General features: G+C 49.0%; 2 protein-coding genes across 6 annotated transcripts in view; one reads left to right on the top strand and one right to left on the bottom strand.

The window, feature by feature from the left end:
* LOC119858510 (RNA-binding protein 4B) overlaps nt 1–23,046 on the top strand; it is an 85,428-nt gene that overhangs the window by 55,015 nt on the left and 7,367 nt on the right. Inside the window, exons 1-3 of one of the 5 annotated variants that reach the window (XM_038411051.1) lie at nt 5,469–5,613; nt 6,214–6,636; nt 17,033–17,749. The exons of 2 other annotated variants lie outside the window; for them this stretch is intronic. In XM_038411051.1, coding sequence (XP_038266979.1) covers nt 6,225–6,636; nt 17,033–17,742 — 1,122 coding nt within the window. In that variant the 5' untranslated portion in view covers nt 5,469–5,613; nt 6,214–6,224 and the 3' untranslated portion in view covers nt 17,743–17,749. Of the gene's footprint in view, nt 1–5,468; nt 5,614–6,213; nt 6,637–17,032; nt 17,750–23,046 lie in introns of those variants that run through there. 2 more of the 5 variants (XM_038411053.2, XM_043518683.1) reach the window with 2 other exon arrangements.
* On the bottom strand, nt 1,557–5,647 carry LOC119859222 (putative nuclease HARBI1). The gene is made up of 2 exons (XM_038411055.2): nt 4,112–5,647; nt 1,557–3,468 (listed from the first exon to the last, which is right to left on the bottom strand). Exons 1-2 carry the CDS (start codon nt 4,815–4,817, stop codon nt 3,068–3,070), a joined length of 1,107 nt encoding a protein of 368 aa, XP_038266983.1. The 5' UTR covers nt 4,818–5,647; the 3' UTR covers nt 1,557–3,067.

Below are 23,046 nucleotides of genomic sequence, written 5' to 3'. Positions count from 1 at the left end.
TACTTGGAAGTCACTCCAACCCAATGTCCTCTGCCACAAGAACATGCTCTGCAATGAGGGTTCTTCCCAGACCCAATGTCATCTTCCCAGTGTCAACTGAAGGGGACCTTTCCAACATAGAGAGCAAGAATATTTTATTATGGGAAATATCTATTAATCCCTCCATATCCTATTCAAAATGGCACAACCACATCAGCTGCAAACTATTAAAGTCACCTGCAGGGACAGATTGAGCCTGGAAAATTACAGCCCCAGAAATGAATTTGTCCAACTTAAAACAGAGACCATCCTTCAGCTTTAATGACAGCAATCCCTAGCTCTTACACAGTACTATTCATCTGTAGATCTCAGTGCACTTTGCAAAGATCAGTATTATCCCCATTTTACAGAAGGGAAAACAGGCACAGAGAGAGGAAGTGATTTGCCCAATGTCACCCAGCAGGCCAGTGACTGAACTGGAACTAGAACCAGCTCTCCCAAGTCCCAGTCTACTGCTGTATCCACTAGGCCATGCAGCCTTGCCCCAGTGAGACATCCACTGTAGCAGAGAATCAGCACACAGCATCCACAGCTGACTTTGCTAGAGAAGATTCCTACTGGCTAAATGAGCTGGATGGGACCCTAGCTCCACGAGGACAGGGATAAGCTGCAGTGTTCCCTCATGTCAGAGGCACCTGGGTCCCTTCTCATATGGCATTAGTAAGGAAGACACCATTTCTATATCCCACAGTGCAGGGAAAGCTGTCACCTCTCCATAGCCAGAGAAACCTGTGAGTAGCACTTAACTGCCTATTTCTCACAGCTTGTCACTGGAGCACCTCACATTTACAGACCAGGCTGCAAGCTCCAGCTGCTGGCCAGGCTATCCAACTGCTTGGGTGCTCAGCTCAGCTGCAAGTGCACACATGGGCCACCGTACAGTCCAGCCAATGGCCATTCCTATACCCTAGCCTGTGGAACTCAATGCCACAAGACATCAAGACGAACAGCTTAGCGGCATTCGTAAAGGGGTTGGACAGTATATGGCCAAAGGGAATCTCCAAGAGTTCCAGAAGGGATCCAAACCATCCTGCATTGGGGCATTTATCAACCACTAACTCCTGAGGTCAGGCGAGAATGGCTCAGAAGGACAGGTTATACCATCACTGCCGGATTTCTTGGCCCTCCTTTTGTGTGCTAATCACTATAAGACACAAGATACTGGGCTAGAGGGATTCACTCATCTGATATATTGTAGCTGTTCTTATGTTCCTCCAGAGTAAATCACATGGAGACAGGCAGGGGAAATATATATACACAAGGGCAGGATAGAGTGGTGTAGATGGACACATGGGGTGTACCTGGATGAAAACTCCACCAAGAAAGTTAGTTTGCATTTATATAGCAACATGGATGGAGCATCCAGCTTCTGTGGATAGTCAGTTTTTACTAATTTGCAAGCAGAGATTAAGCAAGCAGGTGCAGTGACTCACTGTCAGAGCTAGGCACAGAATGCAGGATCTGGCCTCACCCCTCTCTCCTCCAGACACTCCTTTAACAAGAACAATCCAAACATCTATAAGAAAATACTTTTATTTTCCCCTCAAAAAAATAGTTTCCTCCCCCATGCTACAGGGACTGGATCACAGAGAGCAGGTGTTTTGCATGCTAAGCTGGAGAACAAAGTAGCCAGTTTTGAGAGCGAGAGAACTCTGGCTGCCATAATCTGATTTGGGCCTGGCAGTACATCTAGTTTCTGCTCCCCTGGGGTGAAATAAAGCAGAAGAGCTTAAGTGGGGCACAGAAACATGAACATGTCCTCCACTGCCTTTTGCACTCTCCAATGTCACTTTAATCGCTCCCAGCTCTAGCTGTCTCCCATTGCCTGCACCCACTTGATCCACAACTTACCTAGACTGGTATGGGCAGTGTCAGGACGATCCTATGGGCACACCAATCAGTACTTTAGCACTGGAAAGTGGGTGAGAACAGTTAACCTTTAGAATGCTGAAGACCAATGTTGTTATGCTTATGCCTATGCCTCTGCCTCTCCCTAGCAGGGGGCCACCATGCCTCCACTCAGAGACCATTCTCCCCAACCCACTGCTCACCACTCCCCCTTAGATTCCCAGCTTCATGGACCATAGCACAGGGAGCATCCAACAGAGAAGAGTGGGTGTAGTTAGGCCTCTGTCATCTAAGAGGCAGAATCCCTTCCTCCTGCCAGCATACAGCACCCTACCTTGGAAATGAAGGCATTAGCCAGGGCCTGCAAACATGACAAGTCAGGATGGTCTGGGACATCTAGAAGGGGCTCCTTAACTTAGAGTGCAGTAGGCTGCAGGCATGCACTTTTCCAAGCTGGAACTTGGACATTTTCAGAACATGGACTAACCTGTCCTCACTACATCCCTGGCTGGAGAAGTCACTATTACGAGAACCCCAATCTACAGAGGCAACTTGGCCAAGACTGCCGAGCACCTCAGGGAGAAAGCAGGGATGAAAATTTGGGGAGTTCCAATCCCCAGCTTTGCTCAGGATAGGAGGAAACAGTGCCTCTCAATAAAGGCCTCTTCCATTCATTACCCTCCTTTCATTGGAGGGGTTCAGTTCACTCCACACTGCCAGTTTCAGCCAAGCAGCAATCTGTGGGAAGCTAAGTATTTTATCTCACCCACAGCTAGAGTAAAAGAGCAACAACATGTGTGAGTAATGTACAGTTTGGCTTCAGGAACAGCCAGTCCACAACCCAGTAACAGCTCTGGGGCACGAAGGTGGTAGCTTCTTCCAGGTCCACAGAACTATCCTCACAGTCACTACCCTATAGAAAAAATTAGAGGTTTTTAAACAAAATGCAGTCCCCACAGTGAAATCCAGTGTCAGAAACTGGAATTGCTGGCAGCTCTTCCTAGGACAGGTCAGTGTTGGGAATGCCACTAGCTCCAGGATAAGATATGTTCCAGCTGCTTATAGAGAGGGTGAAGTGCGTGGCTTGTATCAGATGCTGAGGGGAAAAACTTGGTATGCTGGTCCTTTTCCCCACCAACAGCTGTTTCAGAAGCAGCTGGTGCAGCACAAGGATGCTGCTCTAGGTCAGGCTCTCTCTGAACCGCTGCACAATCCGCGCTCTCACTGCCCGGGCCTCACTGGAGATCTGAACAAAGGGGGTTTGCACTGGGAGCTCCAGGTCAGCATCCGACCCCTCCACCAGCTCCTCCCCCTCTGCCAGGTCTAAGGGCATCCTGCGGCTCAGGGCGATGTTGTGCAGTATACAGCAGGCCAGGAAGATCTGGCAGACTTTCTGAGGGGTGTACTGCAAGGAGCCACTTGATTTATCCAGGCAGCGGAAACGCATTTTCAAGAGGGTGCATGTCTGCTTGAGCACTGAGAGGGCCTCCTGGTGCATGGCATTGTACTTCTCCTCTCCCGGACTACATGGGAATAAAATTGGAGTCATGAGCCACGTTTTCAGCGGGTAACTTCGGTCTCCTGCAGACACAGAAGGACGGAAGAAATATGTTAGCAGACTCCCTCAGGCCTTTGGAAGCTGAGCTCCCACCCTTCTTTGGGGGAAATTAAACAAAAGCACTCCCTGACCCCCAGCCCCATAATGCGCTGTTAAAGACTACACATAGTTTAGATCTTCATCTTTGCACATCCTTAAACACATAACTAGTCCCACCTCAGTCAATGGACTGTTCATAGGCTGAAAGGTACCTGCGTGCTAAGTACTTACCAGGGTCTAAGTCTGCTCCTTATTCACTCTGGGAATAGTTACAGTTCTTATTTTTCTAGATGAACCTTGCCAGTGGAGTGTCCACACAACTCACCATTTTACCCTTATACCCTCGTGAGGCAGAGAAGTTCCTTTCACAGGCACAGGGTGGGATTAAGTGACTTGCTGAAGGTCACACAGCAGGTAAGTGGCAGAGTGGTGAATTGAATTCAGCACTCTATTCCCTGGACCATCCTTCTTACCTATTGTCAGTCATGCGGAGATACAGATCATCCCGCCAGGTGCCAGGCGTGAGGGATCACTACGTTCGGTGAACGGGGTCAGGGGGCTGTTCTATCATGGAGAGGCCTCTCTGGCTGCCCACCCCCCAGAGCATCATTGTCTGTCCTGACTCACCCAGCAGCCACAGCCCGTCAAGCCGGGCTCCATCAAGCAGCCGAGCCAGGGCAGAGTTCTCCAGCACGGCGGCGTTGGGGCAGGAGCCAGGGTACTTGGCCACCACGTTGATGATGGTGCCGTGGGAATCACACACCACCTGCATGTTCATGGAGTGGTAGTTGCGGACATTGCGGTAGGCAAGCTCGTTTTCCGAGGGGGCCCGCAGTGCCACATGCATGCTGCCTAGCAGGCCCAGCACCCCAGGGAAGCGGCCCCCAGCATGCCCTGCCGTGGAGCCTGGGACTGGGAAGGTAATATAGCGGGCAGCCCGGCGCTGCAGTGCCTCCAGGAATTGGGCCAGGCAGTTGGACATGGCTGACTGGCTGATGCCTGTAGTGTCCCGTGTGGCTGTCTGGAAGGAGCCCGAAGCCAGGAAGGTGAGGGCCGAGGTCACCTTGACGGCCACCGGCAGGGCGTGGCTGCGACCTGTCAGGCTCTCCAGGTCAGAGCCCAGCTCGCTGCAGAGCCCCGCAATAGCTGCCTTGTCCAGACGATAGCGCCGCAGCACCTGCTCCTCGCTGAGGTCAAGGAAGGAGCTGCGGGCCCGGTACACCCGGTGCTCAGGATAGAAACGGCGCCGCCTGCTCCGCTTCCTCCGGGCCCCCGTGGCTCCCTCACTGCTGCGCTCCCGCACCCGCCGCAACAGCAGCACTGCCTCTGACATCTTTCCCACACCTAGCGCGGCCCCAGGGCAGAGCAGACAGCAGCCACCGCACGCCTACCGGGCCCCGGGGCCCCCAACCCCTAGTGTAGTTAAGGGAGAGAGACGAGGAGCCCCCCCCCCATGCTCCCAGGGCGGGAGAAGGGCTAGCAGCACAGGTAGCGCAGCCCGGGGGGCAAGGAGCCCCTCAAGCAGAAGCCCTACCCCGAGCAGGGCTGGGAGGTGCGAGCTAGGCGTGTCGGGAGATCCCCATCTACCCACCACCTATGGGGTACTGATGCCGTCAGCAGGCGTCTCCCCCACCCCCAGAAAAGGGGAGCAGGAGGCGCCCGGGAAGGGGGCAGCGGCCACGGGCCGAGCAGGGAGAGGGACCCGCGCGCGGGCAGCACGAAGCCGCTGTCCCCCGTCAGCAACGGCAACCAAGTTCTTCCCACAGTCTCGCAGCGGCCCAGACCCCGGAGCGAGCACGGCGCGAAGAGACGCCGCCCTTTCCCCCGCCAGCCCTAATTGGCTGCAGTCCCCTCACGTGACCGGAACCCGCCCCTATCGGAAAGCCATTGGCTGAGAAGCCCGCGGTACAGAAGGCCGGTCGTCCACACAACTCATTGTTGTGACGTAAACGTCTACTTGTCCAATAACGGCTGGCTGGTAGCGACCAGCAGCCAATAGGAGCGTGGCGTTGGAAGAATGGGGCGGAGCCAGACGAGGTCAATGGCCGGGCGGAGCGGGTAGGAGGCTCCGCCATTTTGTTATCGTCATCGAGACAAGACCGCGGCCTGAGGGAGAGCTGCTCTTGGTGGTGAGAGAGCCGGGTCTCAGTCCCCACTTTCCCCCTCGCAAATGGGACTGGGCAGGAATAGAACCCAGGAGTCCTGGCGCCCAGCCCCTCCCCCCCCCCCCCCCACCCACCCACTAGATTCCACCTCCCCCTAGCGCTGGGAAAGAACCTCAAGAGTCCTGGCTCCCAGGCCCCTTCCATCGGTTTTAACCCCTACACCCCACCCCCTCCCATAGCTGGGCTGGAATTCAGGAGGCCTGGCGCCCAGCCCCCTGCCCGTTTTAACTGGACCCCCGACCTGCTAGATCTTACCTCCTCCCAGAGCTGGGCTAGAAAGAACACAGGAGTGTTGGGAATAACTGCTCAGTGATTGCAAGATTACTTTATCTTGAGTTACTAGCTGAATAAAAAGTGGGCCTCTTAAGTCTGAGAATATAACTTGAGAGCTGATATTTGAAAGCAGGAGGCTTCTGTTACACAAATTAAATGTTGCCTTTAAAAACAAGTCTGTCTGCACTGTGTTGCCTTACCCCCAGCTGATGTCTTTTGACAAGGGACACTGGCAACTAGGTCAAACTGTTCCTTGTGCTAGTGTCTCATCTTTAACTATTCCACCCACAGGCTCTGCTGAGATGGTGAAACTCTTCATTGGGAATCTGCCTCGGGAGGCAACGGAGCAAGAGATCCGGTCGCTCTTTGAGCAGTATGGGAAGGTGCTGGAATGTGACATTATCAAAAACTATGGCTTTGTCCACATCGAAGACAAGACAGCGGCTGAAGATGCCATCCGTAACCTGCATCACCACAAGCTGCATGGTGTCTGCATCAATGTGGAAGCCAGCAAGAACAAGAGCAAGGCATCCACCAAGCTGCATGTGGGCAACATCAGCACCACCTGCACTAACCTGGAGCTGCGGGCCAAGTTTGAAGAGTATGGCCCAGTAATCGAGTGCGACATAGTGAAGGACTATGCCTTTGTGCACATGGAGCGGGCAGAGGATGCAGTGGAGGCCATCAGGGGCTTAGACAACACAGAGTTCCAAGGTGAAACATGAACCAGGGAAAGTGCAGCCTTCGCTAAGACTAGGTAGCACCAGGTTCTGTCCAGAAGAGCAGGTCAGGTGGGAATGCAGGATGGCGAGGCTGTATCTCTGAGTATGAAGCCAAGGTATGGGAAGGGTCTGCTCAAGATGTGAGCTCTCACTCCTGACATTAAGTGTTACAAGGTAACTGTGCGAACCAGATTCTGTGTTAGAGAGTCCACGAAGGACTTGCGTTTGAGTCTGTGCACTGTTCAACCAAGTTAACTCCATTATTTCTCAGAGGACTTTTCATTTGTTTCTTCTACAAGATGTAAGCAACTCAGGGTAGAATGTTTAGGCTGCTAGGCCTAGATTTCACTGCAGGACCAGCCCCTGTTTGGTTGGCAAGGGAGGGGATGAGAAATCCACAGGAGGGGGAGGATAGGAGGCTCCTGTGAGGTGTGGGGAGCGGATGGGAGACACCCTATCTCTTGTTCCATCCCTGTTCTGGGAGGGTCTCACTCCTCCCTCTCCCTCTCTTTCCCTCCTGTCTAGTGTTTTTCCCATTGCTGAAAGAAGATGGAAATGTTGGGCCAGGTGGCAATGTGGACTCGGTGTTGTCTGAGGAGTTAATGTATCTTATAAAGTGGCATTACCTTCTATGTGGGTCCTTAAGTTGCTACTGCAATGCTCTGTAACTGAGCAGGCACGCATGAAGGCTTTGGCCCCATTGTGCTAGGCTCTGTGCAAATCCATAGCAAGACAGTCCTTGTCCTAAAGAGCTTACAGTCTAAGACAAGACACAGCAGGAGGATACAGTACCGTGATGTGGAGAACACGAGGTAACAGTGAAATAAGCAGCTGCCCCAGCACGGAAGCCTCTTAACCATTCTTGTGTCTTGTAGGCATCACAGCAGAGGATAATCTTAAGGAGGACAATGTGTGTGGCTTTGTGGGTTTTGAATGGGGAGTTTCTTAAACCCATAAAGCAGCCCAAACTGAAGTCAGCATAGTACAGGTTCATATGGGTCTTCCCTGCCTCAGCTTGGTCGCTGGCACTAGAACCTGAAAGAAGTGAGTAGTTGAACCTATCTTCCCTACCATCCCTGTAGCTGTTCCGGGAAAACAGGAAGAGCCAAACATGCTGAGCAGGATCCTTCTCTCCTGAAGGGGGGTGGGGGGGGTGTGTCAGTCCTTGCTTTCCCTAGTAGGCTCTGAACTTTACCTCACTCAGCTCTTGACTTCTGAGGCCAGTGACTGGAAAAACTTGGCTCCAGCATCGCTACAACAAAGCTGTTTTAGTTGTAGGAGAGTGTGTGCAGTGGGGCTGAAGGAGTTTGGGCAGCAAGGGAAGTGGGACCAAATCTAACCTCTGAGGACAAGAGGAGAAAGATGGAAGTGATTTGCTTGGGGTGAGGGGATTGTCTCTCTTGATCCCCAGTCTTGCTAATTGAATTATTACCAGCAAATCTCACCTTTCCCTGTGAGTTGTCAGTTTTCCCTACATTGAATGCGTGCGTATGTGAAATGTAACTGCCTCAACACGTGGAAATGAGCTCCGTGATTGCCATGCTTCTCTTACTGGTGGAATCAGCACCTCCATGTGGAACCATAGAGTTAAAAACCACATTTCAAGATTATATTTGCTCCCCTTGTGCCCAGCAATCCCATGATTAGTAAGATACAAGGCAAATCAATCTCCTTTACTAACAGTATTCATTCTTCGAGACTAACAAATTTATTTGAGCATAATCTTTCGTGAGCTACAGCTTACTTCATCGGATGCATCCGATGAAGTGAGCTGTAGCTCACGAAAACTTATGCTCAAATAAATTTGTTAGTCTCTAAGGTGCCACAAGTACTCCTTTTCTTTTTGCAAATACAGACTAACACAGCCACTGCTCTGAAAAAAGTATTCATTCTGTTTGCTTTTGGACAATGAAAATAGACCAGCCCAACGTTTCTCAAATATGGCCATTAGGGGCTTTTTGTGCGGCCACGACAGCCTCCTGGGTGGTAATGGTGGTGGCTAAGCATCAGCCCCTCCCCCTCCCTCTTTGTTGTTCCTGGATGTGCTGCCCTGCACTGCCTCTGGAGAGAGGTGGGGCAAAACGCTGCAGGAGTGAGGTGTGTTCTTGACCCACCTTGGGGGGTGGGCAGCAGGCTCCAATGGCGGAACTTCAGGAGCCGGGCTATTCGGCCCCAGGCTCCAACCTCAGGGTAGCGGGCACTGACCCCCCCCCCAGCTCTGGCCACGCGGGCCTGGCCTCCAGCTGCAGAGCTTCAACCTCCGGCCCCTGGTTCCAGCTGTGTGACAGCAGGCGCTGACTCCGGCTGCGGAGCTTCTGTTGGCCTCTCGCCCCCAGTTCTGGCCATGCAGTGGTGGGCACTGGCCCCGGGCTCCATCCACACAGCCCTAGCCCCTGGTGCTGATCCCCCCTGTCCCAGCTGCACGGTAGCAGGTGCTGACCACAGCTCTATTTCCAGGCTCCAGCTACACAGTGGTGGGAGCTGGCCCCGGCTGCAGACCCCTGGCCACACAGCAGCGAGCGCTGGCTCCAGCCGTGCACTCTTGGGCTCTAGCACTCAGCTCTGGGCTCTGGCCATGCAGCAGCAGGCACTAACTCTGGGCATTGACCCACACCTCTGGCTGTGGGGCAGCGGGCTCCAATCCCTGGCTCCAGCCATGCAGTTCCTGTCTCCAGCTCTGGGTTCTAGCCATGGGCTGCATGGCAGAAGACACCAGGTCCTGGCTCTGACCACACAACAGTGGGGCTCCTCACCCATTCCCATGGCCCCCGCTGCCTCCCACAGCCTTGTATCCATTCCTCCTCCTCCCCCCCCCAAGGACCCTGCTGCCTTACTGGCCTCACATCCATTTCCCCCCCCTTTGCCTTGGACCCCCACTGCCGCCCCCGGCCCCACATCCCACCATCGCCTCTGGTCCCTGCTGCCTTCCCCTTTGCCCCACCCCCACCCCCATCCAGGGTTTAATGGGTTCTGGGGCTTGCTGAGAAAAGTGATATTAACAAACATGCAAATATCACTTTTCACAGCATACTTACTAGCTGTCTGTGAAAAATAATACTTGTATGTTTGTTAATATCACTTAGCTACCTGGGAGGCTATGAAAAGTGATACTAAGTGTGCTGTGATATTAACAAATATACAAATATCATTTTTCACAGCAAGCCCCAGGACCCACTAAGCCTTGGATGCAGGAGCCAAAGGGGGAGGCAGCACTGTTTTTGTTGTTGTCTGCCAAAAAAACCTACAAATCACTGTAATGTATATCTGTGCATATTTAATTGCTTTTCCTAAAGTATTTTAGGAAAAAAGTGTCTGTGTGTCCACCAGTGAGAGCTGGTGATCACATTCTGGGGTCACCAAAAAATTTGTTGCGAGAACCCATGGACTAGTCTGTGTTGGTGCTGCAGATGCTGGCCTGATCACTGAAATCAAGACCAAAATATTTGCTTATATGGGACAGGAGCAGGCCCACCTGAGAGAAATGGCTGGCCTAGAGTTATGCTGTTATGGACAGTACCAGAGATTCTGAGTTCAAATGCTGGAGAAGCCTTGGAGGTAGAAGAGCAAATTATTGGACCTTGAATTTTAAGTCTTTAAATCAAGACTGGATGTCTTTCTAAAAGAGCTCAAACAGAACCTCTGGGCTGGATGCAGGGATGACTGGGTGAAGTTCTCTGGCCTGTGTTAGGCAGGAGGTCAGACTTAGGTGGTCAGAATTCAGGCCTCAATCTATGATGGTCAAATCCAAACACACTTTCCACTAAAATATAGCAGGTATGTTTCCTCTGGGGTTTTGTAAAACTGTTTTTAGCCCAGCCAGAGTCCTTGGCTTGAGCTACCTGACATTCTAATTCTGGGGTGGAATTATGTTGGTGTAGCCTTCTTTCTCGGGTAAGGTAGTAGTTAGGGGAGGGTTTATGAGTGAGGTTTTTCAAATAACAGCAAAATCCTTCAAAAGGCAGAAGCATCTTCTCAATGCCACCTCCTAGCAGCTGCTTTGGGGATTTTCAAGTTTAAGTTTTCCAAAAGGGCGGTCTTGTTTTGCACCGGGTCAGGTATGACATCCGTGAATTCTCATTAGAACTTGGAGCTCCTCAAGGAAATAGTTTTGTGGACCGGGGTTGGTAAGTGAGTAGCATTTGCGGAGTGGGAATGGTGGTGGGAGGAATAGCATTTATTTGGAAAATATCATGTAACTTTCCTTGATTTTTTGCACTGTCCCCCGTTGTGACTTGACAAAGGATTGTGCTTGCTCTTTCTTGCTTCAGAGTAGAATGTCTTTGGTGCATAATTTGGTCTGGATTTAGTGGGCTGGTTGAAGATGGGTCCATGTAGTTAAGGGACATTTGCATGGCCTTCCTGGTACATGCATGGCTGCTTCTGTCTGTGATCAAATAGCTTGGCTTTTGTGCCGGTGAAAAGTATCTTCACATGCCCCTCCTGGTGTTTTAAGAGGCTGTTTGAGGCACATATCCTCAGCTCGGCTACCTCCAGTTTCTTCAGGCCTTTCCATGGCTATCAATTGCAATAGGGGAGATTTATTTTATAGACATTAGGAAAAACTTCCTAATTTTCAGGGTAGTTAAGCACTCGAACAAATTACCTAGGGACATTGTGGAATCTCCATCATTGGAGATTTTTAAGAACAGATATGGGGCACACCTATCAGGGATGGTCCAGATGATGCTTAATCCTGCTTCAATGCAGGGGACTGTAGTAGATGACCTATCGAGGTCCTTTTGAGTCTAACATCTTTATTATTTCTGAGAGAGAATTTTTCTTTGTTGTCCTCTTTCCCCCACGTGGCATATGGGATCCTGCCTCTTTTCTGGAAGGAAGGACTCTTTTCTGTACTGCTAAGTCTCTGGCTGCCTACTTCCCTGACAAACTGCCAGTAACTTCACAGAGCAATTGGCCCTTCTCCCTAGTGCTGCAGCCCACAGCTGGCCTGGCCAGCTGTTCACCTAGGGCCATCTTCTGCAGCTCCATTGGAGTCTTCAGGGGCTTCTACCCATGAACACAGGTTGTCAGCAGGCAAAGTGGCATTGTCCAGACTGCCAGGGACAGAACCACCGTGTTCTTGTAGGAGGGGGAGCGTTCCACACCAAGGCCAGCAGGCTTAAGAAGAAGAATACCTGCTGCTATCAAGCCCACCAGCCTATGGGTGTCCTCCAAGACCAGGGTCCCCCCATCCCATTGTAGCCCTCCTAGTGACAGAGAAAAGCTTCACAATTTGAATCGTAAAGGCTCCAACCAGAAGACTGGTTTAAAAAAAAAACAACCCCAAATGTATTAGATTTAAAATTGCATGATTTTTTTTCTAAACCATCTCATGATTTGGGGTGAGCTAGACTCTGCTTGTGCCTAGACTTGAGCGAGGCCCTGGTGCGGCTGCTGCCTGTGGATCTGGCGCTGTTTTAACACTGTTTTTCTGCAGTTGCATTTGTCCTCTGTTCTTTTTACTGAAATGAAGCCGAGGTTTGGGGGCTGGCATGAGCGGCTGCTCTTCCCCCAGCCCTGTGGTGCCTGGCTGGGCTCGCTGCACTGAGTGTGTCTAGTGGTTACGCCACAGGCTCGTTCTGAGGCTATGCAATAAACAACCTGTACACCCCCCCCCAAAAAAAAACCCCCGAAAGAGCAATAAACATGTAAAGCAGAATTGCCCATAGTGCTGATTCTCAACACCACTTACTAGAAGAAAAGTCCACTGCCTTTTGTCATGGAGTCAGCGTCTGATCTAAGCCAGCCTGTTACCAGTTTCCTGGGAGTGATCCCTTTAATGTGCCAGGCCCCAAGGACCCACACGGTTCCACAGGGGCAAGCCTGTGGCTTCCAGGACTGAGACCAGGCTTTTGGCACTGCAAACCTGCCTGCCTCTCTCTCTCTGCCTCCTTGCAGTGAATCCAGCCAATCCCAACTCCTACTGGAGGCTTGTACTGTAACCCTTCAGGGCGCAATGCTTTCTGTGAGTATTCACAATGACACAGGCAGCCTTTTCAAAATAAGGTAACCATCTGGTAGTCATCTGGCTACAGAATCTGAAAATTCTTGGATCAGCAAAGTGAGGCAGAAGTTAAGCTATAGTCCATCCTGGCCGAGCCAATGCCATGATGAGCCAGCCAAGCTGTGGTGGACTCCACTCCTCTCCCTCCCCTCAGGGCAAAGTTTTTAGAGCTCCAAAAGGGCAGCCCTTATTCCAGTCCCCTGGCACCTTGTTCTCCAGCTCTGTTCACGTGTCGCTCCTGCAGGGGTTTCCTGCTGTTAGGTGATGGTTCCTCCATTGTTGGGGAGTCTTTGTCTTGCTGGGCCCTCTTGATTTGGGTCAGTTTCTCTAATGACTTTTATAGTTCTACCCAGACAGCAAGGGGAGACCCACACCCTCCTGTCTCCTGCACTGTTCCAGGAGCAATGTTAAGCCTTGTGCACCCACTGGGTAGCATGGCAGTATAAAGAGGGAAATTGAGGCATGCCTAGGATTCATGAAAACATTAGAGAAAATTCCCACTTCGTCACCCACTTGCATGAGCAAAGGAAGAGGGTGGGCACTTATCTATGCTTGGTAGGTTTGAATCTCTCTGCAATTTCATAAGTGTCCCCTGGAAAGTCTGTATTCAGCCTCTGCTGGTGCAGTGGTTAGAGACTTTCTTGTGTGAAGTCCTCACTTGCACGATTCCCCCACCCCAAGCAAGTACACTTGTAGGAACTTAAGCAGTAAATCTTACCACCTTTTCAGGCTTAATATGTTGGAGGCTTGGTCTGTTGGTAAGAAGTGTATTTTAGCTTAGCACCAAGTGTGTTACCTGAAAAAGTGGTCGGTGTCCAATCGGTACCACAGTGTTTTCTTCCAAGTGTCCTGGAGGAGTAGTTCTCAACCTCTTCCAGATCTGAATCCCCCTTCCAGTCAGTAATGTGGGATGGTAGTATGCCTGTGACTCTCTGACCCCTGTTGGCTTTCCCCACATTGAGAATCCCTTCTCTAGAGGCACCAGAGTCTAGCAGTCAGTATATACTGATGTGGATATCAGGCCACCAGAACCATTTTCATTCAAGTGTTGGGCAGATCCATTCGGGCTGTTGAAGTGGCCCGGTACTAGGACACTGTACTGGGAGCCAGGACACCTGGGTTCTATTCCTAGCTCAGCTGAGTGACCTTGGGCAAGTACCTTTTCCTTTCTGTGCCACTTTCTCCCTCTGCATAATAGGAATACTGTTACTTACAAAAGTAACAGAAAGCTCCACTGAAGAGATAGATATTGTTAAACAATACCCAGGCCCCTTGATTTGTGGGACAGATGCCATTAGTAGTAACTTCATATTGTGATAGTTCCCAATTGGGGTTGTGCTGGGTACTGTTTGATGGCTCTGCTCTATACATTAGAATATACTTGATTTCTCTGTCAGATAGAAATCCACATAATCCGAGAAGCTAATTTTGGCAGCATGGTATTAGGAAGATAGATGTCCTCTTTCCCCAAAACAGTCTCTGAGGAGCCAGAGATGTGTTGGTGACACTCTCACATTGTCTTCTCCAAATGGATAGCTTTTCATCAGCCATGATTTCATGATCTGACTCACTTTCCCTGCTAGATGGCCAGCTCTACTCAGCCTACTACACTCCATCTTTAGAAACTAAAAAGATCACCACAGTTATTTGTATTACAATAGCACAGAGAGATCCTTACTCGGATCATGGCCATATTTTGCTAGACACTGTACAAACATTGCAAGTCACAGTGTCTCCCCTGAATAGCCAAAAGGTGGAAAAGGAGGTGCAGAGAGAGGAAGGGACTTGCCTGGGGTCACCCAGCCAGTCAGTAGAAGAGCTGGGAACAGAGGTCAGGTCTCCTGATTGCCAGTCTGCCCACTAGACCCACAGTGCCTCCTTGTCACTATGATGGTAGTTCAGCTTCTTAAAATTGCTGGAGTGTAGCTAGTCAAATGTTTCTTTTTTTAAAATCTTTTTTTACATTCCTCAATGGTTAAGTGGCCACAAGGTGTCCAGATACTGCTTTTTCTGGGTGTTGTATGACTGGCCATCCAGACAAAAATCCACACTGAGATTTAACTGCCCCACAAAAAGCCCAACTGAAAATTCAAAGGAGAACATGTAGCTCTTATGATGAGTTCTCCAGCAGTAGAGGAGAGGGCTTTTAATTCTTGGTTCAGTTAACCTGCAAGAGTAGCTTTGTCTTCAAACAGCTGATCTGAGCTGTAAGCTAGGTGGGAGGCCAGGTGGCATATGACTGCACCTGGATCAGAATCCATTCCTCCCTACCAGGCTGCGGTTCTTGACCTTCCCCAATTGCTGTCATGCTCTTTGCCTTGTGTATCCCTTGCTCTGAATCCAGTCTCCCATAAAGCCATTGGTACTGTGTCGCAAGTAGTGTTATCATGATTACCCTATCCTTGTTCACTTTCACTGGCTTTTCTTTTGTCTGATAGAACTTGCTGATCCCAACACTGTATGCTGCCCTTGGCTACCGTTATTCCAATCCACCTTGGGAGAGCTGAGCAGGTGGCTTTTTCCCCACCCCTCTATTTGATGTTACTTCTTGGAGAAGTTGGACTTTGAGCCCAATTGTTTAACCATGTTGACTGGGATTTTCAAAGGAACCCAGAGGAGTTAGACTCCCAGCTGCCTTCTCCTTTAGCTAGGAACTGAGCATGTTGAAAATCCCAACCTCCTGAGTGCAGAACGCAGCTTCTGACTCATCTGAGTTTCGTGCTTGTGGGGTGTGGCTACTGAACTAGGCCAGTTGAGCGTAGAGATAATAGTCTGGTTCACTTTCCTCTGTTGCACAGGTTTCCTCTTGTTGGACCCTGACGATGCTAGGAAGGGTTTAGGAGTGCAGCCTCTCCAAATGGAAAAGCTCCGTACAAGCGACAATTGGCTTGACTAACTGAAAGTGCATTGCGTAGAACTGAGGTTCTCCACAGCCAAAGCTGTAGTATACAGGCCTAGAGAGAGTGAGCTACAGCATGAGTTACAGTAATAGGCCACTTGTCATTGCAAGCTCTATGGGGGTGAGGGAGGGGGTAGTCTCAAGAGTGTGTGAAAGCTAATTTAAGGTTCTAGAAACCCACTCTTGAGCCTGATATCCCTTATAGTTACCTTCCTATCCCAAAAGGCAGAGACTGGATTAGAGAATTGTCTAGAACCAGGCTATGAATTGCATAATCACCTTGGGGAGCACTTACTCATGAGAGCAGACCCAGTTATTTCCCCAGGGTAGTAAGGATGGCCTAATAGGCCTCTGGCTTAGGACTTGGGAGCCTTGGGTTCAATTCCTGGCTCACTCACAGACTCCTTGTGTGGTCCTGGGAAAGTCGCTGCATGTACCTTGTGCCTCAGTCCCTATACAATGACGACACCACTTTCCTATCTTATACAGTGGTGGTGTGAAGATGCTAATGCTTGTGAAGCACTTGGACCCTACAGGAGCCATATAGGTCCCTAGATAGACATGTAGCTGCTCACTAGTGTGAAGAAGGAGTTGACAGTCTGGTCTTGGAGCAGACTTAGGTCCAGATCAAGATAGGAACTAGGGAAATGTGTAACTTTAAGCACATGAATAGTGTCACAGGGCTAAAGGTTCGCATCTGTCAAGTAGCTATCTGGATCAGGACCTAAGTACCTTCCTGAAACAGGCCTTAATGCCACTCAAATGTTACTTTTTCAGGAGAAGTTGCTTTTTATTCGTGGCATGATTCTTACCGTAAAACCATTCAGCTCGGCCAATTGGGATTCCTCCTTATTGTGATAAGAACGGGAGTACTTGTGGCACCTTAGAGGCTAACAAATTTATTTGAGCATAAGCTTTCGTGGGCTACAGCCCACTTCATCAGATACATAGAATGGAACATATAGTAAGAAGATATATATACATACAGAGAACATGAAAAGGTGGAAGTTGACTTCACACCTTCTTGTCAACTGTCTGAAATGGGCCATCTTGATTATCACTACAAAAGTTTTTTTTTCTTCTGCTGATGATAGCTCATCTTAATTAGCCTCTTACAGTTTGTATGGCAACTTCCACCTTTTCATGTTCTCTGTATGTATATATATCTTCTTACTATATGTTCCATTCTATACATCTGATAAAGTGGGCTGTAGCCCATGAAAGCTTATGCTCAAATAAATTTGTTAGCCTCAAAGGTGCCACAAGTACTCCTGTTCTTTTTGCGGATACAGACTAACGCGGCTGCTACTCTGAAACCTGTCCCTATTGTGAATGATGCGGAAGGTTGTGGAAAGGTTAGGTTTTGATTGGCTGCTCAGGGAACAAGATGGTTGAGTTACTTGGTTCTTGCACACTGCAAATCTTGTGGTTTTCCATGTGGCATCAGTTTATTATAGCAACCATTCTTGCGTCTGTTTCTTCAAGGCAAGCGGATGCGCGTGCAGTTGTCCACCAGTCGGCTTCGGACGATACCTGGGATGGGAGACAAGAGCGGCTGCTATCGGTGCGGGAAAGAAGGGCACTGGTCTAAAGAGTGTCCGGTAGATCGCACGGGGCAAGTGCCTGACTTTACCGAAACCTATAATGAGCAGTACGGAGCGGTGCGCACTCCCTACCCCGCGGGCTATGGGGAGACCATGTATTACGATGATGGGTATGGAGCAATGGTCGACTACTACAAAAGATACCGGGTGAGGCCCTATGCAACGGCATCTGCATACGACGCCTATGCAGAGCAAACAATGGCCCAGTATTCGCAGTACGCGCAATACTCCCAAGTACAAACCACAGCCATGGCCGCCACCACAGCCATGGCCGCCACCACAGCCATGGCCAATCGCCTCACTACTACCCTAGACCCTTACGATAGAGCGCTGCTGCCAACCCCGGGAGCAGCAGCAGCAGTCGCTGCAGCTGCAACCGCTGCTGCGGCAGCTGCGTCCTCCACCTATTACACCCGGGATAGAAGCCCCCTGCGTCGCACGGCAACCGCGGCCACCACCGTCGGAGAGGCGTATGCTTACGAACGTTGTCAGCTGTCTCCAGTCTCGTCGGTCGCTCGGGCCTCCCTCTACGATGTGCAGCGGTTCGAGCGGGAGTCATACGCAGACAGGGCGCGGTACTCTGCGTTTTGAGTCGGAGGTGAGAGCTTTGTGATTGGCAGGACGTGTGTGCTGCAGGAGTATAAATTGGGCTTGATGCACAGTAAGATTTACCAGGGTTTCCACTAGCATCTTTCTGTGATCTACCAACTTTAGCAGAGTGAAAGCATATTGTTAGTGTTGCTTGTAAAAGCCCGACACCTTTACTACATTAATGGAGTACTTGCACTTCGGTGAACTACCTATATCGTGAAGCAGCCAGAACAAGTGTTCATTCACGTACGATGGGTATGGAGTCTTTTAGAATAATCTGTACCACCAGTGTTGAGTGGGCCCAGCTCTTTTGTCCTATCCTAACTCTTCATGTTTTTGAATGAAGATGATAGGCAGTATGCACTCAGACAGTTGGTATGGGGTCAGTGTCAACCTTGCTTTGCTATTTTAGCACAGGGTCTAAATCTGGACTTTAAAGCAACTCCAGATTTAAAGCTATGTTTATCAGTCACTTACTAAAATGGCTCTAGGTCAGTAAGGAATATGTCACTGTTTCCCCTGTTGGAAAGCTGACAAGATCCATATCTCCATGCTGGATTTGAAGTGTTGTCTGTGTGCCTTTTTTTATATGCCTTGAAATCACCCAGCAATTTATTCTTGAGAAGAGGATAGAATTATTTTTACACACTTATTTCTACCATGCAAATGCTGCTAACCTTTCAGCATACTCTAAAACTGGCAAAGATTTTGATCTTCCTGTTTAAGGGCCTTATAAAATAGCACTTTGGGCAAATAGACTTTCTTTTTCTGTCCCTGAACAACATTTTAAAAATACAGTGTCAAGTCAGATTTGGCCCCAACATGTCTTAATTTTAAAACAAGCCTCTGCAATTCTCCATTGCTTGAAATCTTTAAATCAAGGTTATAAATCTTTCTAAAAGCCACACTTCAGCTCAACTGCAATTTATTGAACAGGATCCGGGCATGATAGGATGAAATTCTCTGGCCTGTTGTACAGGCCTGACTACAGGAGGTCCCTTGTGGCATGAAAATCTCTAAAATGCTAGGGTCAGTAGAGATGTTTGTTAATAAGATTTAGGAAACAAATCTTTCCCTACCTTGTTTGGAGCATCTGAGAGCCAGTAGATATTGACTTAACAAAGTCTAGTTAATCAGTCTGTTTTCATTGTTTCAGTGAAATGCAACAAGAGTAAACTCCAAGTTTTAAAAAGTCTGTCAGCTTTAATCTTAAAAGTACATTTCACACGGGCAGGAACCTGTGTATTGCTGAGTCTCTCAACTGTATCACAAGTCTCACAATCGTTGGTGTTAAAGCCTCAGCAGTCATGTGATTGTATGAAAATCTCTTTGTTTAAGTTGTTAGGCCTTGTGGTTGAAAAGCAAATCTTTAAAACATGAAGTGAGTTCACCCTGGCACCAACTGTAACTCAGGAGTGTTCCTAGGGTTTTTGTCTTGTCCTGTTCCAACTCAAACACCTGGATTCCTGCTTCTCTTGGGATGTTATCCCTCAGTTTTTCTCCTGCTATTTCCTTTAACTCCATCCTATTACTCCTAACTAATTCCCCTTTGTGTAACTCTGAACCATCTCTCGCCCCCATTGCCACCTTCATATGCTCTGCTGACACTCGGTGCTGTCCAGGGCCCTTCCAATGCCATGGACACACTGGTGGTCATTCTCCTTCCCACAGGTGCATAGCTGTGCTGTCCAGCCTGACCATGTCTTCATAAATCAGTCTCTCTAGACTGACCTGTTGTCCTGCTCCAAACTCCTGGCTTTGAGTTGCAGGTTTTAGGGGTCGGTTTCCCAATCCCTTCTCATCTTTTCCTGTCTCCTCTGCCCCTCCCGTGCTCCTGGCTTCTTTTAACCTTCACTCTTTACCCCTACTTTTGGGGGCAGTGGCAGAAATAGCAAATGGAAAGAAAATTCTGGGAGCTTTCTACTGCCTTTTCTGTCATCCTAGTTCCATCCCTTATGTCTCCCCAAACCAGGTCCTGCTCAACAGGTGACTTGATTACAGTGTATAAGTGTCTTCACATGGAGAAAATCCTGGCTACTAATGGGCTTTTACATCTAGCAGAGACAGTCAGAACAAGAACGAATGGCTGAGAGTTAAAGCCAGACAAACTCAAATTAGAAATGAGGCACAAATTTTCCACAGTGAGGTTGATTAACCACTGGAATAAACTCCCAGGGGAAGTGGTGCATTTTCCATCTCATAAAGCCTCCAGTCCAGCCTGGCTGTCTTTCTGGAAAGTGCTTTATTCAAATACAAAATACTGGGCTCAAAGTAGGGAGATTGAGTGGCGTTCTCTCACCTGTGTTATATGGGAGTGGCAGCACATACATACTAATGGTCCTGTCTGGCTGTGTTTATAAATCATCATCATGCACAGGCTTTCAAGTTTGTGAGACTGCTAGAATGCACATGCTGCACTGGAATATCAAAATCCTTCTAAAAACATACCTTTGATTCAGTTCCCTCAGGTTTTAGCAGTGATCAGAGCAGATAGTTTGTGCTGTGTTGTTTTAGCTTGAAGGAATCTTGAGTACAGCAGAGCAAAACAACTCACATTAATGTGGACAACTGTGTTCAATCAATGGAGTGGCTGAATCAGCAAATACATTTTGCCTCTGACATGAGCTCTTATACCAGCTTCACCGCTGTCTTGTAAAAGCCCATAAAGTATTCCACAGGGGGAGTGGTGGGAATTTGGCTGTGAATGGCAGTTTGTAAATGCACCAGCTCTGTAACCTGTCAGTATGTGTTTGATGGGCAAAACTGCGCATTGTCCAAGATTGTGGTAGCCGGTGTGGGGAGTGACACTTGGAGGCAACGAAACCCCAAAGCAGTGATTAGCTAAAACTTTAACTCGTTCATTCTGTTTGATAACCTCTTACTGTAATTTACTCAGCACTCTGGCTGCCAAGTCACTGCAAGAGCAAAGGGTTTCCCAAAATGCCATTGGCTCCTGTTATCAGCAGAATATACGTGATAGTAGCTAGTGGCCCTAGTTCAGCCAGACAGTGAACCACATGCTTTAAACTGAGCTCATGCTTTGAGTCAATGGAACTTAAGCATGTGCTTTGCTGAATGGCGATGGATGTAAGCACATGCTTTGCTGAATGGGAACCAGAGTGAGAGCCCAGAATGGACTTCACTTAGCATTAAAATTAAACTCCAGGGACTTGAAAGTCATCTTGGGCTAACTTGGACCCACTGCCAAATATTTGCAGTAAGTGCTGCACAGTCAGAAGCAGATGTAGCTCCATTGGCTTCTGCGGGTGAAACCTATGGCAGCAGCAGTGTGGTCTACACTAGAGAAAGAAGTGCAGCATTGGGAGGCAGTTAGGCCCGAGATCTAATTTTGTCTGTAACTCTGAGGTCTAGTCTACAGGGGAACACTTTGGGGAATTAAGACTAATTAACTGAAGGTGTGAAGTAAAACTACATCAAACCCCTATGTGGACACTGTCATTCAGAATTGAAGTGTCCTTAGTTGGCTGTAGTGCGGGTTAAGCTACAGCAAACTAAGGGTTTGTCTACACGGGGACGCTTGGGGCTTGGCTACACTTGTGAGTTACAGCGCAATAAAGGAGCCCTGGGCGCACTAGCTCACTACCTGTCCACGCTGGCAAGGCATGAAGAGCGCTCTGACTTCGCGGCTACAGCGCTGCTGGTACTCCACCTCAGCGAGTGGAATGACACTTGCTGCACCCCCATGGAGTGCCACGGCGCCAGTGTGAACGAGGTGTTACTTTACTGCGCTCTGATCAGCCTGCTCTGATCAGCCTCGGGAAAGATCCCATAATCCCCTTAAGTCAAGTGGCCATTCTTGTCATTGTTTGGAATCGGCTGTAGGAATATGGAAATGCCTGTTGAAAGTTCAGGTTCTGACAGCCGGCAGCTTATGTCCTATGAGACAAAGCAACCATTACTGTGGAATACTGTATATATGAGAGAGAGGGGCAGGGGTGGGAGGGGGGTGTGCTGCTGTCTGAACTTACAAGACAGCATGCTGACATGCTCTCAGCCCCCCAAAAACCCACTCTCTCTCCCCCCATATACACACAACTCACTCCCAGTCACACTCAACCCCACCCCCATTTGAAAAGCACGTTGCAGCCACTTGCATGCTGGGATAGCTGCCCATAATACACCACTCCCAATGCTGCTGCAAGTGCAGCAAATGTGGCCATGCCAATGTGCTTGAAGTTGTCAGTGTGGACAGACTGCAGCGCTTTCCCTACTATGCTCTACGAAGGCTGGTTTAACTCAAAGCGCTGGTTTAACTCAAAGCGCTCTACATCTGCAAGCGTAGCAATGCCCTTGAGAAAATTGTGAATTAGCTTTTAAAGTGGATTAGTTAAACTGCATTAAATCCTTGTGTGGACTTTCTTATTCAGAACTACAGTGGCCTCAGTTCAGTTTAGTTTAATTCACTTTGGAAGTGAATTAAGCTAACCAAAGTAAGGCCATTTTAATTCTGAATAAGAGCATCCACACAGGAGCTTAATGCAGTTTAATCCACTTAAAATTCACACCGTTACTTAATTCATCTTCACTTTCCAGAGTGTCCCTGTGTAGACAAGCTGTGAGTCACTTCACCATTGTCATCTTACCACCCAGGGGCTGTTGTAGAGATTCGTCAGTGTCTATACAGCTAAAGTGTTAGTAATTTGGCCCTGTCAGCCTAGTGTTATGGTAGCACATAGGGGCCCCAATTAAGATCAAGGTCCCACTGTACTCTGCAGACAAAGATAGTCCCTGCTCTGAAGAGCTTGCAGTCTAAATAGACCCAGGTTGGGAGGGGGACCACAGGTGCAGAGAGGAGAGAAGACTTGACCAGGTGTCTCAGCAGCTCAATGACAGATCCAGGAATAGAATCAGTTGTTCTGCAGGCTCCTCCTTGCTCCAGCCACCACTCCTCACCCAGACCCACTGGTCTCCTTATTCTCAATCTAGTTCCCTATCAACTGGACCACACTTCATGTATCGTGTTAGGCAAGGTGCTCCTTTCGTTTTGGAGCTACCTTGCGGTAAAATTGAACTAACTCCTAGGGAGATTTAGCACTATCTACACTCGAAAGTTGCACAAATTTTGACTTAAGGCATGATTTTTAAACTGGTTGACAGAAACCAGTGCAAGAAAGACAAGTGGGTGGGCTTTAAACCAGGCTTATTTCATTTCAGTGTAAATTGGTTATGGACTGGTTTAAAGTTCTTCAGAATAGGAGCATCCACCCAGGGCTTTGCACCAGTTTAAAGCCAACTTTAAACCAGCATGGGTTCTGTGTGTGGACAATGCGAGGGCTTGGGGTG

This window comes from Dermochelys coriacea, chromosome 7 (genome assembly GCF_009764565.3).
Source record: "Dermochelys coriacea isolate rDerCor1 chromosome 7, rDerCor1.pri.v4, whole genome shotgun sequence".
Lineage (NCBI taxonomy): Eukaryota > Metazoa > Chordata > Testudines > Dermochelyidae > Dermochelys > Dermochelys coriacea.
Note: the sequence above shows the minus strand (reverse complement) of the source record. Positions and strands in the feature narration are given on the sequence as shown.